Raw genomic sequence first — 19,504 nt, forward strand, 5'->3', positions numbered from 1 at the left:
GCATAGACGGAGTGGATAGTCAGAGGCTCTTCCCCAGGGTAGAGGGGTAAATTACTAGGGGGAATAGGTTTAAGGTGCGAGGGGCAAGGTTTAGAGGAGATGTACGAGGCAAATGTTTTTACACAGAGGGTATTGGGTGCCTGGAACTCGCTGCCGGAGGAGGTGGGGGAAGCAGGGACGATAGTGACATTTAAGGTGCATCTTGACAAATACATGAATAGGATGGGAATAGAGGGATACGGACTCAGGAAATGTAATAGATTTTAGTTTAAATGGGCAGCATGGTCGGCACAGGCTTGAAAGGCCAAAGGGCCTGTTCCTGTGCTGTACTTTTCTTTGTTCTTTGTTTTGGATCAGGAGTAGGACACCCTGCCCCACGAACCTGGTGCATTAATAATAATAATAATAATAATCTTCATTATTAGTGTCACAAGTAGGCTTACATTAACACTGCAATGAAGTTACTGTGAAAATCCCTGAGTGACCACATTCCGGCGCCTGTTCAGGTTCACAGAGGGAGAATTCAGAATGTCCAATTCACCTAACAACACGTCTTTCGGTACTTGTGGGAGGAAACCGGAGCACCTGGAGGAAACCCACGCTGACGCGGGGAGAGCGTGCCGATTCCACACACTGACCCAGTGACTGAACTTCTACATCATTTTTCCATTCTATCCTCATGTCCCTTGATTTCTTTATTCTGAAGATTGCTCCATCCCAGCCTTGAGTAAATACATAGAGCATTCTCAGCTGTCTGGGGGAGAGAATTCCAAACATTCACAATCCTTTGGAGAAGGAATTTCTCGTGTTCTCAGTTTGAAATGGCTATCCTCTTATCTCGAGAACATTTTCCTTCCTCCCAGACTCTCCAACTGGTTAAAACATCTTCTCAGGTTGTAGCCTGTCAGATAGTGAGAATTTTACACGTTTTGATCAGCTGACTTTCATTTCTTCTCAACTTTTGTGAATATAAACTCCCCTCACGGTTCAACCCACTCGTTCCATGGATGAATCTGGTCGATTTGCCTTTTTCCTTTTTTGAAATCTCTGAGCCACTGAAGTTTATTTTTCATATTTTACTGCCTACCTGACCTCTTGGTTTAGCTCACCAGGCTAAATCGCTGGCTTTTAAAGCAGACCAAGCAAGCCAGCAACACGGTTTGATTCCCGCACCAGCCTCCCCGGACAGGCGCCGGAGTGGCGACTAGGGGCTTTTCACAGTAACTTAATTGAAGCCTACTCGTGACAATAAGCGATTTTCATTTCATTTCATTTTATCCATTCACATGTTCTTGCTTTCCCTTATTTGTCCCAAATTTATTTCACTTTGCCTCTTTTTGTCATTTGCTGGGACTGTTGCGTGTTTTTGTAAAAGGAGTGTGTGGTAGCTGACGTGCTCTAAATACCTTTAAAACAGGTTTAACCTCTCCTCTCCTCATCATCACTCTACTGCTGGTGGTAAGGATGAAAATGGAGCCAGGCCTGGGCTTCCCCTCAGGCCAGGCTTGAGCACGAGCCGGTGTACGGGCAGTGGTAGTAATGTTGGATTTTGAAGTGTTAATGTTAAACAATGTGAATCCAGTTGGTCTATAATGGTTGTCAAGTGTACATTTATGATTGTTTTAATGCAGGTCCATTAATCTCTGCAACTGGATTGGAGGAAGAGAGATTTGCTCGTTGTCTTAAAATGACCAGTTGAAATGATCTTCATTATTTTCTCTCCTTTCCATTCTTTAAAATGAAAGTGAGGGCAGGGATTATCAATTTACATTAATATGGTGCCTTTAACTTTGGGGTGTGGGATGCAGCATCCATATAAAGATGGTGGATCTTTTAACCAGTGCATGAGCAGTTTGATTTAAAAATGTCATTGAATCCCTACAGTGCAGAAAGAGGTCATTGGGCCCATCGAGTCTGCACCGATCCTCTGAAAGAGCACCCTGCCTAGGTCCACTTCCCTGCCCTATCTCCGTAACCCCACCTAACCCGCGCATCTTTGGACACTTAATTGATCATGGCCAATCCACCTAACCTGCACATCTTTGGACCGTGGGAGGAAACCGGAGCACCCGGAGGGAAACCCACGCAAGACACGTGGAGAACGTGCAGACTCCGCACAGACAGTCACCTGAGGCCGGAATTGAACTCTGGTCCCTGGCGCTGTGAGGCTGTAGTGCCAGCCACCATGCCACCTTGATGAAAGGTTTTCTATGCCAGCTGGATCCTGCTGAACCAGCGGTCAGTGTGGTCAGTGAACGCAGACAGGGCTGATGGATGATTTGGTGTGAATTAGGATTTTTAAGTGAACTGATGCCACCTCTCTCTCCTGTTGGGCATCTCCAGTTCTTCAGGCTCTACAGAGGTTTCTCTGTAGATTTTCCTGTGTGTGGCATTTTAGATTCTATTCCTTTTCTCCTTCGGCTCTTTCTGAAATGCTGTTTAATCATTGGCTGTCCCTTGGGACTGGAAAATGAGATCAAAAACATTGACTGAATCCCATCATTCGTCAGATGCTGCCTTGCTGAGTACATCCAGCTGTTCTGCTCATGGATTGCCTTGTCTTGTGTTCTTCCCTGTGGTGCTGCTGCTAACTCTTGTCTCTCTTTCAGTGGCAGTGACAGTGTGGAATACAATGACTCCAGTTCCTCGTACTCCTCCCTGGGTGACTTTGTGAGTGAGATGATGAAGTGCGACATCAAAGGGGACACTCCCAGTAAGTATCCAGTCTGACTACATTTGCACTTGGTTCTGAGGGTGAGTTAGTCCTTTGCAACTTGCTGCTTCAGATTGGCAGCCCTGCCACATGCTCTCACCAAAGACGACACTGCTGTGTGTATTGCACCAACACAAAATACCATGCCAGCTGCCAGCCTAGCTCAGATAAAGGAAGCAATACCTTAGTGATGGAATTAGAGGGGAGATGGTGGCGTAGTGGTCTAGTCACTGGACCAGTAATCCAGAGGCCCATGGGAGTCCATGCTCTGGGAACATGGGTTCAAATCCCATAATGGCAATTTCAATTCAATTAAATATTAAATCTGGAATTCAAAACTAGTCTCCACTTGCCTCATTAATGTCCTTTAGGGAAGGAAATCTGCCATCCTTAACTCGTTTAGCCTTCATGGGTTTAACTGCCCTCTTGTATAGACTCCTTGCTCAGCTTTGCATGTACCGACACCAGATGGAATGAAGTGGTTCATCAAGGCAGCTCACCGTCTCCTTCTGAAGGGCAATTATTGATGGGCAGCAAATGCTGTCTCACCAGCACCACTGGCACATCATGAAAGAATTAAAAAAATTATAGACAAAAATTGAGAATAAATTACTTGGGTCAGTTATTTACTGTGATAATTATTCACTTGGTTACAAATTAGGAAGGTGATGGTAAGAAAGCTGCTCAACTAAAGTGGGATCTCATTATGGGATTGTTTCCCATAAACAGCCATGTCAGTACACATGTTTAATGGGTCAAGAAATGATTCGATATGTTCTAATTGTGATGAGAAGGTGGATAAAGGGGAACCTGTAGATGTTGAGTATTTGGATTTCCAAAAGGTATTTGATGAGGTGCCACATATAAGATAAGCGCTCATGGTGTTGGGTGTGATGTATTTGCATAAATAGAGGGTTGCTAACTAACAAGATGTCTGGATGTATTGGTTATTTTTAAATTGGCAAACTAACTAGTGGTGTGCCACAGGGAGCGGGGCTGAGGCCTCAAATATTTACAATCGATGTTAATGACCTGGATTATGGTAGCTATATGTGACAATGATATATACTTAATTTTATGAGTAGAAAGGTTAGGTGGGAAAGTAAGTTTAAGAGTTTACAAAGGAATACAAATAGTTTATGTAAGTGGGCAAACATTTGGCCGATGAGGTATAATATGGGAAAATGTGAGGTTTTCCACTTTGGCAGGAAGAGTAGGAAAACAGAATATTATTTAAATGGAGAGAGATTGCAGGGATCTGGGTGTCCGTGCCCATGAATCACAAAAAGTGGACATGCAGGTACATTAGGATTGGAATGTTGGTCTTTATTGCAAGGGGAATGAAGTGTAAAAGTAGCACGTCTTGGGTATTGGTGAGACCACACCAGGAATACTGTGTCCAGTTTTGTCTCCTTGAGGGATATATTTGCATTGGAAGCCGTTCAGAGAGGATCACGAGGCTGAAATCCCTGGGCTTGATGGTTTTATCTGAAGAGGAATGGCTAAGCAGGTTGGACCTATAGCCGCAGGAATTTAGAAGGATGATCTTATTGAAGATACAAGACCGTGAGGAAGTTTAGTACTGTAGATGTTGGGAGAATGTTTCCACTTGTGGGGCAATCTGGAACTTGAGGTCACAATAAGGGATTGCCCATTTAAGAAATAGATGAGAAATAACTGCTGTCAGCTGGGCATGGACCTCTGGATTTTTTTGGAGCCAGAAATATTTGTTCGAAGGTGAGATTTGTGCAGTGGAAGTCGCGGGCTATGAGGGAACAAGCAGGAAAATCGAATAGCTGCCAAGATCAGATCAGCCATGATGGTATTGAATGTGGAACAGGCTTGAGGCGTAGTGTGGTTTACTTCTCTTTCTAATGTTCTGGAGAAAGAGGTATTTGAAGGATGGTAAAGGTAAAGTCGCCATAGTCCCAGATGACCATAGGCTGCTCTCCCCTATGTGAAGGAGAGCTGATTGGCAGCGATTGAACCTGAGGATCACCACACCTCAGGCATGGGCGAGTTTGAGAAGGCAGGGCCTTCATGAATAACCTCAGCCGGTCAGGGAACTGAACCCGTGCTGCTGGCCTTGCTCTGCATCACAAACCAGCTGGCTAGCCAAATGAGGTAATGTGAAGAGAAGCCACTTCGGTAGTATTCAAGGCGATTGGGGTCAGGAGTCAAAACGGAAGCTGCTGGAAACATTCAGGCCGGGCAACATCTGTGGAGAGAGAAAGTTGATGTTATGAGGTGATTACAGCAAGAAGTCGGCAGCACGGTAGCATTGTGGATAGCACAATGGCTTCACAGCTCCAGGGTCCCAGGTTCGATTCCGGCTTGGGTCACTGTCTGTGCGGAGTCTGCACATCCTCCCCGTGTGTGCGTGGGTTTCCTCCGGGTGCTCCGGTTTCCTCCCACAGTCCAAAGATGTGCAGGTTAGGTGGATTGGCCATGATAAATTGCCCTTAGTGTTGGGTGGGGTGTTGCACGTTTTACTATGGGCGTAAAACGCGTTTATTGGAGTGTATTAACACGCCTCCGAGTTCGACGTGTGCTTAACACTGCTAGGCTCTGTTCTATGTAATTATTTAGCTCTGGAGTCGCCAGTTGCCGTATAGGCAACGTCACAAGTATTCCAAGGTCAAGTTCAAAGTAATAAAGACGATACACCGATTAGTCAAGTTCAAACGATCAATATTTATTATACAGTTAATAATAAATACTCATGCACACACACTAAGAGACTAAGCTACAACTAAACATAAGCAAACAGAATACTTATCTAACAGGAACAGGCAAGGTCAGAGAACGAGGCCTTCGTCCTGGTTTTGTCTGCAGCCTTCAGCAAGCGTTCTGGCACTTGGGAGTCTAGCGGGCTTGGATCGCGTAGCGAGCGTTGAACTTACGGTTTCGGCGGCTGGTGCTCAACGGCTGGAGTCAGGATACCAGGTGTCAGTCGGGGCCGGAGCACAGGTTTAACAGACCGGACAACACGAGGTCCCTATCTTTTATAGGGGTTCCGTTGTCCTTCCCTCTTCTCGGGCGGGCTCTACCTATTGGATCAATTTCTTATCGATACTGGATTAATTCCCCAATGCGAGGGGGTCTCCGTGATGGAGGGGGCGTTTCTTATGTCCTTTTGTTTGGAGGTTTCTGGTGCCTCGATGTCTGGGTCTTGATTGGAATGTGTCCATTCAGAACCAAATGTATCTATTGTGTGGGTGTTCAAGTCTGATGGCCTCATTAGCATGCAAAGCGTTTTGCCATTTGCACCTAGCTAAGGTCTTTTCACCTGAGCCCAAACTGGTTTCTGCTGCTGCAGAATGCAAACTGCTCTTTGCAGACTGCTGTTCTGGCTGAACTGTCTGTTTCCCAGCAGCCTTCCATTTTAGTTTGGCTCAGTGTCCATTTTGCGTGGCCAGCATGGCTACATTCCCTCCTTGTGATCCTCACAATCATACTATTGTGAAGGATCACCTATGTACTTTGCCTTCCTTGTGTTCTGACCTCTTGCCAGTTCCTGTTCTACTCTGTTCTAAACTATGGGAAGAAGAGAAAAAAATTTTTAACTAACATCTCTACTTGGCCCTATGTCAAAGGGACATGCATTACTACAATTGGGAACCTCTACCTATCACTATTAACCTTAACCTTAACTTAAACATTTAATCACTCTAAAACCTTAACCATTCACACCACAACATCACACTTCCCAACTCGGCAGTCGAGTATGGAACAATATAATACATGGCTGAATTTTTATTTACAGAGTGTTGTAATCAGTGAGGGGTTGAGGGGTTTGGTGGAATCCGAAGATGGGGGATTGCACTCTATAGATGGGTGAGGTGCTGGAACGAGAGGCTCTCCTCTTCCATCTCCTCAACCTGAGGGTCTGCACTAGGATGATGAGGATCGCGATCACCAACAGTGATTCGATTATGTAGGACATGGAGTACCACGTCATGAATTTAGTACACCAGGTCTGAACCTCGCTGATCAGAGCTGAGCACTGGGGGTTTGTTGTACTAACATTTACGGTGGGGGTTGTGGGGGAAACGTGTCTTGTTTCCACACATATACATATGACATTAAACAGTAATAAGTGGGCTTCCATCATTTTGCTGTTCTTCTTCTTTCTCTTCCTTCTTCCTCCGGTATTGACAATCCTGGCTTCGACCTCTGTCTCGTCCTTTGAAACCTTTGGGATCAAGCACAGTATCTGTCAATACACAGTTTAAGACCTTTACTTGTTAGTGCATCTGTCTTTCAAAACCCAATTGACCCTTAAAAATGACTGGCTAAGTCACACCCTGTGACTCCCCTCATTTTTTTTCAAAAAGCGAATTTAAAGACCAGCATACACCTAACAATCCTTCCTTCTGCGAGCCGTCTCGCAGGCTTTGCTGATTTACCATCCGAATGTTCCCGGATGTAAATAGCATGTGGGATGGCGGCCGAAGGGCTACCTAACGTAAAATGAAAACAAACTTGGAAATAAACATCCGAATGAGTTGCGTATGGGCCGCTACGGGTACGAGTTGGATGGGATCCCCGGGTAGGGCGTGCTGTGCCATACCCGAGCTTGGCTGACCAAGGGTTGGTTCTCAGACAGGGCGGGTCCTCAGTGCCGTTTGTCCACTGCCTGAGTAACCTGGAAAAACGGGCACGAATGTGTTTACCATGACTTGCAGCCTCTATTTCGCCGAATAGAGGGGCACCTGAAAAAAAAAAACCAAGGGAGCCAAGATGCTCCAACTGAGGACATGAGCTGGTCTTCAGATATTTTAGACGATACGGTGAGCTGCTCACCAGGCTGTCACAAGTGTTACAACTTTGGAAAAGATCTCCAATCAAACCGAAGTTCTCAAAAGTTTCGGCAGACAAGCTAACGTGTATGTGAGGTGGTCACAATCTTTTCAGCTGAAAAGAAGATGTCCATCCTCCAGCTGAAACATTTACATTCCTGAAAACAAACAAACATAAAACGAAGACAAACATACGTGCAGGTTCCATCAGAAAGGACATCGTTTCCCTCAAACGATTCCTATCTTACATCATCTGGACACCTCACTTTGATTCTGCCTCTGTGAACAGGGTCACAAAGGGGTTGCCGTGTCGGGAGTCAGACACCGTGTCGTCCTGCTCTCCCGGATCCCACACCCTTGTGTGGATCAGGCATGCTATTTTGGAGTTGTGTGACCGGGGGTCACTCTCGTCATTGCGGACAAGTCTGTAGGAATTGTCCCTGTGCCATTGTGTAGCGTCGAGTGTGTCGTCGGGGTAGTCGGGGTCGGGTGGTGGTTCTGGATATTTGAGGTAGGTGACTTCCATGGGGTCACTGGAGTCGGGGTCGTAGTTGGTGCAGTGTGGGCTGTATGGCTGTGTGGTGTCGCTGTCTTCAGAGGCGGTGTCTGTCCTACTGTCTCTGCTGTGGCAGCTTGTGGGCGTGTCGGGGCGTGGTCTGTAGTGGTCTGTGGGCGGAGTCGTGGGCGAGTCCGTTGATGAACTGGTCTGTGAGGGGGATGGTGGAAAAGTGTCTCTGGTGGGCGGGGTGAAGTGTTCTGCTGCGTCTAGCAGGACATGGTGAGCATGGTTGGCCTGTGTTCCATATGCCTTTAACTGGTTTATATGGAACCACGCGGTCTTCCCATTAGGATACTTTATCCTGTAAACGGAGGGGCTAATTTTGTCCGAAATTGAGTAGGGACCGGAATATTTTGGAGCCAAAAAACTGCTGGGGTTATAAACAGATAACATTACCTGTTGCCCAACCTGGAATTCTGTGGTGTGTACGGTCTTGTTGAAACAGGCAGTACGTTGCTGTCGGCGTTTCCCTAGCTGGACTGCGGCTGCGAGCTGTGCAGACCTCACAGTCTCAACTAGATCTTTAACTGCCTTTTCATGTGTGAGGGCCGTCACTTCGGGGCTTGTCATGTCCAGTCCTAAAAGGAATTCTGTACCTTTCATAGGGCGTCCGGTCATGAGTGTGTGTGGTGTGTATCCTGTAGATGTGGAGACAGTGTTCCTTATGAACATAAGTGCAAATGGGAGCACTGAATCCCATGTGGAATTGTTCTGTTGAACCATTTTCCTAAGGGTAGTTTTTAGGGTCCGATTCATGCGCTCCACAATCCCGCTGGACTGTGGATGATACGCAATATGGAAGTTCTGTTTGATTCCGAATATTGTCAGGACGTTCCTCATGACCCGTCCTGTAAAGTGAGATCCCTGGTCCGAATCGATACTTCGGGGTAAACCCCATCTCGTGAAGATGTGGTGGGTCAGGATCTTTGCAGCTGTCTTAGCTGTGTTTGTTCGTGAGGGAAATGCCTCTACCCATTTGGTAAAGGTATCTATCACCACCAGAACGTATTTATAGCCATTCCGACAAGGGGGCAATGGACCTATAAAGTCGATCTGGAGGTTTGTCCAAGGGCCGTTAACTGGGCGAGTATGCCGAAGTTGTGCTTTCTTAGAATACCGCTCCGGGTTATTCTGAGCACAAATCAGGCAATTCTCTATGTAGTGCGTTACATCATTCCTGAGATTAGGCCACCAACAGAGTTGCCTGAGGTGCCTCGTTGTTGCATCAATTCCCTGATGCCCGTGTCCGTCATGGAACAAGGCAATCATCTGATTCCTGTCCTGCTGTGGGACCACATAAAGTTGGTCCTTAATGATCACACCCTCATGTGTGGTCAGTGCGTGTTTAAAGTGCTCGTAAGCAGGCACAAAGTTTCCCTTGAAAACCTCCCTGAGGTCTCCGTCCTGTTTTTGTGCTGCCACGAGGTCTTTAATATCAGTCTGTGAGACTTGGACTGCGCTCACAGGGGCGCTAGCTGGTGCGCTAGCTGGGGGGGTCCATAAGTGTCCTCGCCTGGAACCTGCCTTAGCCAATGCGTCGGCCTTTACATTCCCAGGGGGTGATGACCTATGGTGGCTTCGAACTTTTATAATGCCGAAGGTCCTGTCCTTCGCTTTCTCTAGGATATGCTGGAGTAAGGGGGCTGATGGAAGGGGTTTTCCGTCTGCGGAGACAAAACCTCGTGTCCTCCACAGGGGCAGAAAATCGGTTAAACTGTTACAGACATATAAGCTGTCTGAATATATGTCTGCTGGGCTGGGGAAAGAATCGGGGTGGTCCACTATGTACGCTATGGCTGCTAGCTCTGCTGCCTGCGCGCCTAAGTGACCTGGTAACTTAAGAGCTATCTCTTCGAGAGCGCGCCCCTGCGCGTCCTCTACATAGATGCCGCATCCTGTGATACGCTCACCATTTAAAACTGTGGAGGAACCGTCTACATAAATCCTCAAGGGTCCACACGTGTCTGTGGGCTGGGGGCTTTGTTTCGGGTTCCCTATCTTCCTGGGGGGTGTTTTGGCTAAAAAGGGTCCTGTGTTATGCAGGGGAGCTACAATTTCACAGTCATGGGGCTGTCCGGGGTATTGGAGGTTGTCTGCTAAGTATGTGTGTGTGCGTGTCCGTTTCACTGTAATGTCCCGTCCTTGTAAAAGTAGGGTCCACCTAGCTGCCCTAATCTGGCTAACTGAACCGTCCTTCAGTCGACCGTCTAGTAGTAGCTGTGTGGGTGTATGTTCGGTTAGAATGGTGATGGGGTTTAGTCCGGTGATGTATGAGAAATACTGCACTGCCCAGAAGACAGCAAGGAGGTGCCTCTCACAGGCCGAAAATCCTTGTTCTACTGGGTCTAACAGTCGGGAGGCATAAGCCACTGGTCTTAGCTGCTCGTGCCGTTCCTGAAGCAACACGGCCGAGAGGGTCAGATCGGTGCTCGCTACCTCTATTGCGTACGGTGAAAGTTGGTCGGGGACTAGCAGCGCGGGTGCTGCACTAAGGGCTCGTTTCAACTCTTCCACAGCGCCTGTATGCTGCGGAAGCCATTCCCAGGGGGCTCCTTTCTTAAGGAGGTCTGAAAGTGGGGCGGCTTTTGTCGCGAATCCGTCGATGTGGTTCCGACAATAGCCAACCAGTCCTAAAAACGACCGGAGGGCTGATACATTTTGGGGAAGGGGCAATTTGACAATCGAATCAATTCTTTTGAATTCGATCTCGCGTTTGCCGTGCGTGATGACTGTTCCCAAATACATCACTTTACTTTCCAATATTTGGGCCTTTTTCGGGTTAACTTTACAGCCAATTTCAGTTAAGAGTTCCAGGAGTTCGGCCAGAAGCGAAATGTGCTCTGCCTTTGTGTCTGTCTGCAGTAGTAGGTCGTCTACGTACTGTACCAGACATTCGGGTCGGGAAAATTTTTCTAATCCACTTGCCAGCTGTCGGTGGAAAATGGAGGGTGAATTGTGGAATCCCTGTGGGAGGCATGTCCACGTGTACTGCTGTGTTTTAAAAGTGAATGCGAATTTGTATTGGCACGCTTTTGCCAATGGTATTGACCAGAATCCATTACTGATGTCCAATACCGTGAAGTACTTGGCGTTGAGACCCTGCTTGAGCATGGTCTCGGGACTAGTAGCTACCGTTGGGGCTACTGCGGGTGTTACTTTGTTGAGTTCCCGATAATCGATGGTCAGACGCCATGATCCATCGGGCTTCCTCACTGGCCAAATAGGGGCATTGTTGGTGGAGGCTACCGTTCTCAGTACACCTTGGTCCAACAAGCTGCCTATAACTTTTTCTATTTCCACCTCTGCTTCAAGGGGAAATCTATACTGCTTTTGCGGTCGGGGGTCCTGTCCGGTAACATGAACTTGTCCAGTCATTCTACCACAGTCATGACGGTGACTTGCAAATGCTGTCCTGTGTTTGTTCAGTAGGGCCTTAATTTGTCTGTCGGTGTGGAGCGTAGTCAGGTCGAATGAGTACTCTCCCACTGCGCTAATCCGATTAGCGTAGTCTCCTACTGTGAGGGTGGCTGGGGCTCTGTCTGATCTAGCCATTCGCCAGACACACTGGTTCACTGGGTCGAACGACAAGCTATGAGCGTTCATAAAATCTATCCCCAGGATGTGCTCTGCTGTCCGGGGAAGATTTACTAAAACTACGGGGTGTCTTGTGGAAATGTTCCCTAGCTGGATCGCTACGGGTGCTGTGATATGTCCCTGCTGCGAGTGTCCGGTGAACCCGCTAAGTGTGATGGTGGAGGTGGTCGGCCACGTGTCTGCGTGTGCCGTGGTTGTGGAGTTAATGGTGGTGCGGGATCCTCCTGTGTCCCACAGTAACTCTATGGGCTTCCCTTTGACTTTTGCCGTGACTACGGGCCTCCCTGATGAGTCCCATAGTGTGTCACAGACCCAAGTGGGGGAGCCCGAACACCGTCAGTTCGTCTCGTCCCCATTGGTGGGTCCTGACTGTACTGCTACATTGTGGATGGGTTTTGCCTTGTTGCGGTTCAGAGTGCCTGTCTGCTGGCCTCTCTGAGATCGCTGGGGTGCATTACACTCTTTTGCCCAATGCCCTAACTGTCCACAGTTATAGCATTCCTGTCCTTTCTGTTGTGGGCTGCTCCTGCCTTCATTTACCCATGCGGGCTTCTGGTGCTCTCTGACTGCTTGGATATCTGCAGCAGCCTGAGCCTCTTCTGGGGATCTAACCTTTGCTTTTGCCTGAAGCGATTGCTCCCAAGCGCGGGACAATCTTTTGAGGACCCATTTTTCGTTATGGGCCTCTTCTGAGGGGTCGTAATTATTGCAAGCGCTCTGTCCTGCTTCTGTTGCGTGTGAGATAATTGTGCGCGTCCACTTAACCATGTTTTCGCGGGTTAAATGCGCTCTATCTAGCTGTCCGAAAACTGCGCTGAAATGAATCCACAGCCTTCCTGCGAATGCTGTGGGGTGTTCGGATCTCTTCTGCCTGCACTTATTCAAGCCTTCTACGGGGTCACCTCTATTGTACCCTATGGCATCTAAAATGGCAGTGTGCATCTCCTCTAGGCTGCCTCCTGCCACGTTTTGTGGGTCGGGGAGGGCTGCCACTACACTCTGGTCTAAGCTCAACACGGTGAGCTTAACCTGCTCTCTCTCATCCAGGCCGTACATGGTAGCCTGCTGTTTTACTTTAGCAAAGAACTGGTGGGGGTCTGCGGTGGGGAGGAACGGAGTGATCTTTTCACAAGCGTCCCTTAGCTGGGTTACTGTTAAAGGGGTGGTGTAAGTTATGTCTGGGGCGCCTTCTGATTCGGCTTTCCTCTGTGTGGTTACGGGATTCATGGGTGCGGTTATGATCTGAGCTGTGGGGGGTTGGGGTGCCTGTCGTTTCTGCTGAGCTGCGGGCGCACATGTTCCCTGAACATAACGCTGCGCTGTCTCGCTTAATTCCTGCCAATCTGGGGCATTTTCCCCATCTAACTGAGCTCCAAAGGTGCTTTGGAAGCCATTCTGCACCGAAAGCAGAGATTGCAGTTCCGCAATCTGTTTCCTGCATTTCGCGTGGTCAACTGTGCTTTGTCTGTGTTCGGTCGTTGCAGCGTGGAGTGCTCTCAAAGCTGCTTTGAGATCGGAACATTGCCTCTGCAATGCCTCCACCTGCTTTTCCGATTCCTGTCTTATCAGAACGGCACGTTGCACGTCCTGATAGGCTTTCTCATACTGGGTCTGGGAACTGTTCAGATGAGCTAGACAAGACTGGTGAGCCCTCTTGGCATCATCCACCTCTCTACCCTTCTCTGCCAACTTCCCTTTAAGATCCAGGTTTTCTTTCTCGATGTCCCTGACATCGACCTTACTCATTCGGTTCCTTTCCTCTAAATCTGCCCGGAGCGTCCTGATAACCTCCTCTGCGCCTCGCAACTGTGCCAAACAGGACACAATCGCCATCGGCTTGCGTGCTTTACCTAAACTCTTTTTGTGTATTTGAGAGAGGTTCTCCCACCAAGTATGACCTATACTTCCGGGACCTGTCTCCTCATTTGCACAAAACTCTTTCCAAAGGGGCCATCCCTTTCCCTGCAGATATTTGCGGAGTTCCAGCTCCCACGTGGGACACTGGCCTACCCTGCTACTGCTGCTGGTCGCTGCGACCACAAACTTTGCTGGATCCATCAGACGTTCCATTGCCTGCATGGCCATTTCCTCTGACTCTCTTTTTATAATTTGGAACAGGGGGTTGCTGGGGTGGTGTTTCGAGAAAAGGGTACGGCTTACGCTATTTTCCGATTACAAAACTACCGAAAGTTTGTCGCAACAAAAAGCTTTCAGTTTTACCTTACAGCCCTGTTAGTACGCATGCACTAAAACACACTTCCGAATTTCGCTTATTATTTTGAACACCTTGAATACTTGTGATCTCTTTCTTTCTCTGCAATTTGGAGTTCTAATTCAAATTTCAGGGTCCTGGACACTGTGGTGTTTCCACTTAAAACAGGGTCCCGGCGGATGTCGCCACTAAATGTTGCACGTTTTACTATGGGCGTAAAACGCGTTTATTGGAGTGTATTAACACGCCTCCGAGTTCGACGTGTGCTTAACACTGCTAGGCTCTGTTCTATGTAATAATTTAGCTCTGGAGTCGCCAGTTGCCGTATAGGCAACGTCACAAGTATTCCAAGGTCAAGTTCAAAGTAATAAAGACGATACACCGATTAGTCAAGTTCAAACGATCAATATTTATTATACAGTTAATAATAAATACTCATGCACACACACTAAGAGACTAAGCTACAACTAAACATAAGCAAACAGAATACTTATCTAACAGGAACAGGCAAGGTCAGAGAACGAGGCCTTCGTCCTGGTTTTGTCTGCAGCCTTCAGCAAGCGTTCTGGCACTTGGGAGTCTAGCGGGCTTGGATCGCGTAGCGAGCGTTGAACTTACGGTTTCGGCGGCTGGTGCTCAACGGCTGGAGTCAGGATACCAGGTGTCAGTCGGGGCCGGAGCACAGGTTTAACAGACCGGACAACACGAGGTCCCTATCTTTTATAGGGGTTCCGTTGTCCTTCCCTCTTCTCGGGCGGGCTCTACCTATTGGATCAATTTCTTATCGATACTGGATTAATTCCCCAATGCGAGGGGGTCTCCGTGATGGAGGGGGCGTTTCTTATGTCCTTTGTTTGGAGGTTCTGGTGCCTCGATGTCTGGGTCTTGATTGGAATGTGTCCATTCAGAACCAAATGTATCTATTGTGTGGGTGTTCAAGTCTGATGGCCTCATTAGCATGCAAAGCGTTTTGCCATTTGCACCTAGCTAAGGTCTTTTCACCTGAGCCCAAACTGGTTTCTGCTGCTGCAGAATGCAAACTGCTCTTTGCAGACTGCTGTTCTGGCTGAACTGTCTGTTTCCCAGCAGCCTTCCATTTTAGTTTGGCTCAGTGTCCATTTTGCGTGGCCAGCATGGCTACAGGGGTTACTGGGTTATGAGGATAGGGTGGAGGTGTTCACCTTGGGTATGGTGCTCTTTCCAAGAGCCGGTGCAGACTCGATGGGCCGAATGGCCTCCTTCTGCACTGTACATTCTATGAAGTCGCACAACACCAGGTTAAAGTCCAACAGATTTATTTGAAATCACAAGCTTTCGGAGCGCTGCTCCTTCATCAGGTGAAGTTGAGGCAGATTTACAATCACAGCATATATAAGAGAGACAATTGCAAGATAATTGTAGATTGGAATGTGAAGAACGGTTGGAATGTGAGTCTTTACAGGAACAAAGTGTGAGTGGAGTGAGTGATAATCACTGGAAATCGAGGTGTGAATTGTCTCAAGTCAGGACAATGAATAGGATTCTGCAAACTCAGACAGGATGGTGGGAATTCCAGAGACAAATAACTGCCTACCCCAGTACAGCTCCAGAATCTCATCAACTTGAATTGATTAAAGCTCTTTGAGGAAGATTTGTATTGAATTCACAATGTTAACTCTTGTTTCTCTGTACAATATGCCAGACATTTTCCTGCACCTTGCATAGAACTTTTATGGGCCAGGGTTTAGAGAACACCAAGGTGTATCATGGAGTTCACCTGACCCACAACTTTTAATAGATTGTGGTTATGGGGAGCACAAGGTCCCACTTTACAGGTGTGATGTAACAGATCTAAAGTATTTTTAAACAAAAACAATGTTGATTCTATGAATCCAGTCAACATTTTCTAAACACACAGTAAACAGTTTATCAACTACCAATTTTGATAATCCCCCAAAAAGATACAGTACTCTATAGGTAACCCATAGTAACTTTCCAAACAACATCCATATGTTTTCAACAAATACAGTAGATTTGCATTCCTTATAGAAACAGGTATTACTTTGAAATCATCAAGTGATCTGGAGACATTCTTTAGATTGCAGAGAGAAAGATCAATACACACATCTGCAGCACGGTAGCATTGTGGATAGCACAATTGCTTCACAGCTCCAGGGTCCCAGGTTCGATTCCGGCTTGGGTCACTGTCTGTGCGGAGTTTGCACATCCTCCCCGTGTGTGCGTGGGTTTCCTCCGGGTGCTCCGGTTTCCTCCCACAGTCACAAAGATGTGCAGGTTAAGTGGATTGGCCATGATAAATTGCCCTTAGTGTTGGGTGGGGTTACTGGGTTATGGGTGGAGGTGTTGACCTTGGGTAGGGTGCTCTTATCATGAGCCGGTGCAGACTCGATGGGCTGAATGGCCTCCTTCTGCACTGTAAATTCTATGATTCTATGAACAGATCCCTGCGGGACACCACTGGTCACCAACCTCCAGTCAGAATACTTTCATTTACATAGAATTTACAGTGCAGAAGAAGGCCATTCGGCCCATCGAGTCTGCACCGGCTCCTGGAAAGAGCACCCTACCCAAGGTTAACACCTCCACCCTATCCCCATAACCCAGTAACCCCACCCAACACTAAGGGCAATTTTGGACACGAAGGGCAATTTATCATGGCCAATCCACCTAACCCGCACATCTTTGGACTGTGGGAGGAAACCGGAGCACCCGGAGGAAACCCACGCGCACACTGGGAGGATGTGCAGACTCCGCACAGACAGTGACCCAAGCCGGAATTGAACCTGGGACCCTGGAGCTGTGAAGCGATTGTGTTATCCACAATGCTACCGTGCTGCCCCTCTACTTTCTATCTACTACCACTCGCTGTCTCCATGCCCTCTTGACATCCAAGGATCCTTAACCTTACCATTCCTTCCTTGACTCAGTGGCACGCAACTATCCAGCACTCGCAGCAAGTGCTCCTTAAACAACCCCCACATTACTGTTGTGCATTTCCTGGAGAACATCTGTTCCCAATTTATGCTCCTCCGCTCCTGTCTAACAGCAATATAATTTCCCCTCCCCCATTAAATACCTTCCCATACTGTATGTTCCTATCCCTCTCCATGATTATGGTAAAGGTCAAGGAGTTGTGGTCACTGTCACCGAAATGCTCTCCCACCGACACATCTGACACCTGGCCTGGTTTGTTGCCAAGCACTAAGTCCAATATGGCCTCCCCCCTTGTCGGCCTATCTACATATTGAATCAGGAATCCTTCCTGTACACACCTGACAAAATCTGTTCCATCCAAACCATTTACACTAAGGAGGTTCCAGTCAATGTTGGGGAGGTTGAAGTCACCCATGACAACAACTCTTGTTATTCCTGCACCTTTCCAAGATCTGCAGCCCAATCTGTTCCTCTATCTCTCTGCAGCTATTGGGGGGAGGGGGGGTTTATAGAAAACTCCCAATAAAGTGACTGCTCCTTTCTTGTTTCTGACATCCACCCATACTGACTCAGTAGACAAACCCTCCTCAACTACCTCCTTTTCTGCAGCTGTGATGCACTCCCTAATTAACAGTGCCACCCCATCCTCTTTTACCTCCCTCCCTATACTTCTTGGAACATCTAACAACCATTCCTATGAAATCCATATCTCCATAATGACCGCAACATTGTAGATCCAAGTACTGATCCATGCTCTAAGTTCACCTCCCTTATTCCTGACACTTCTTGCATTGAAACAGACACACTTTAATCCATCCCACTTGAGTGCAACTTTGCCTTATCAACTGTCTATCCTTCCTCTCAGACTTGCTGCATACTATTTCTGCCTGTTCAACAGCTGCCCTATCCTCTGATCCGTAGCTCTGGTTCCCATCCCCATGCCAAACCCGTTTAAACCCTCCCGAAGAGCTCTAGCAAACCTCCCACCCAGGATATTGGTGCCCCTCCAGTTTAGGTGCAACTAGTCCTTCATGTACAGGTTCCACCTTCCCCAGAAGGTATCCCAATAATCTACATATCTGAAGCCTTCCCTCCTACACAGCTCTGTAGCCACGTGTTCAGCTGCACTCTCTCTCTGTTCCTTGCCTTACTAGCACGTGGCAGTGGTAGCAATCCTGAGGTTACTACTCTGCTCGCCCTGCTCTTTAGCTTCCAACCTAGCTCCCTAAAATCACTTTTTAGATCCTCATCCCTTTCTTAGCTATGTCGTTGGTGCCTATGTGCACCACAACTTCTGGTGCCTCCCCTTCCCCCTTAAGAATCCTGTAGACTCGATCTGAGACATCCCTGATCCTGGCACCCGGGAGGCAACATACCTTCCGAGAGTCTCGATCACGACCACAGAATCTCCTATCCGTTCCCCTAACCATTGAGTCTCCGATCACTATCGCTTTTCTATTCTCCCCCCTTCCCTTCTGAGCCACAGAGCTGTTTATATTTCAGATTTCCAGCATCTGCAGTATTTTGCTGCATTTTGGTGGGAGCCTTCCAGAAGTGGAGGTGGTGAGGGCTGATATCGAAATGATTGAGCAACATTTTGTAACCTGTTAGTCGATTGTTTTTCCAGTCAGATTCTTTGACATTTTTCCAATTGGGGGTTACGATAGAGAGTGAAGTGTTAATGTGGGATATTACAGGAGACAGCCCATGCACATAGTGCCAGTGCTACAATATCATACTGTCATTACAGATCTCGATCCTCCAACCCATGCTGCTCTCGGTGATCCCAGTGAGATAGAATTCCAGGGATTTCAGAAATATCGCGATGACCTGGATGATCAGGGGCTGGACAGTGAAAATTCCCTGGAAAACAATCCTCTTCGATCCAGCTCGAGTACGACAGCCAGCAGTAGTCCCAGCACTGTTATACAAGGCACAAACCACGTACGTCAGCTTTCTGGATTCTTTTACTGTTTGATCGTGTTGAATCCTAACCCATATCCTGACCACCTTCGGCCATCTCTCAAGGCCTCCCCCAGCGCAGCTTCTATCTTCCGCTGTTCCCATTCCGCGAACCACCCTTCCCTCACCGCCACACCCTCCCTCGCCATCATCCCTCCCCTTCCTCGCTACCCTTCCACCCCTCCTTCGCCACCCACCCTCCCCCGCCCTTGCCTCTCCGCCCTCGCTCCCCTCACCTCCCCTGACCACTCCTCTCCACCATTTCTTTCCTTCCCACTTTTTTCTTTCCCCCCATCTCTCCATTTTCCCCTAACCCTCTCTCCTCCACAATCCCTTGCTACCCTCCTTCTGACTTATCGCAATTGGGGGTGGGTGGTGGGGGGTACGCAGCTGGCCCTGGGCCCACGTTAGGGGGTGTTGTCTCTGTGACTGCAGTCAGTGACTGACCACCTCTGGCCCAGCAGGAATCCATCGACTCGGCTGAAGCAGAGGACAAGACGCTGACTTTCCACAACCACATTTCAGCCGCATCAATCCAGGCATTTGCCAAAGCTAATCTCGAGCGGCGGGAGAATGATGGACTGTCGGAGGGACTGGTGCGCCACCGTGACTATGACAACCCATACTTCGAGCCTCAGTATGGTTTCCCTGCTGAGGAGGATGAGGAGGAGCAAGGGGAAAGTTACACTCCCAACTTCGCTCACAACATCAATGAGAACCGGTGAGTT

At 48.0% G+C, this 19,504-nt stretch overlaps 1 protein-coding gene across 45 annotated transcripts in view; it reads left to right on the forward strand.

The window, feature by feature from the left end:
- madd (MAP-kinase activating death domain) overlaps positions 1-19,504 on the forward strand; it is a 224,091-nt gene that overhangs the window by 70,777 nt on the left and 133,810 nt on the right. For all 45 annotated transcript variants that reach the window (XM_038807261.1, XM_038807262.1, XM_038807290.1 and 42 more), the window contains 3 exons: positions 2,610-2,713; positions 18,565-18,758; positions 19,241-19,497. In XM_038807261.1, coding sequence (XP_038663189.1) covers positions 2,610-2,713; positions 18,565-18,758; positions 19,241-19,497 — 555 coding nt within the window. The remainder of the gene's footprint in view (positions 1-2,609; positions 2,714-18,564; positions 18,759-19,240; positions 19,498-19,504) is intronic.

This window comes from Scyliorhinus canicula, chromosome 9 (genome assembly GCF_902713615.1).
Source record: "Scyliorhinus canicula chromosome 9, sScyCan1.1, whole genome shotgun sequence".
Classification (NCBI taxonomy): Eukaryota; Metazoa; Chordata; class Chondrichthyes; order Carcharhiniformes; family Scyliorhinidae; genus Scyliorhinus; species Scyliorhinus canicula.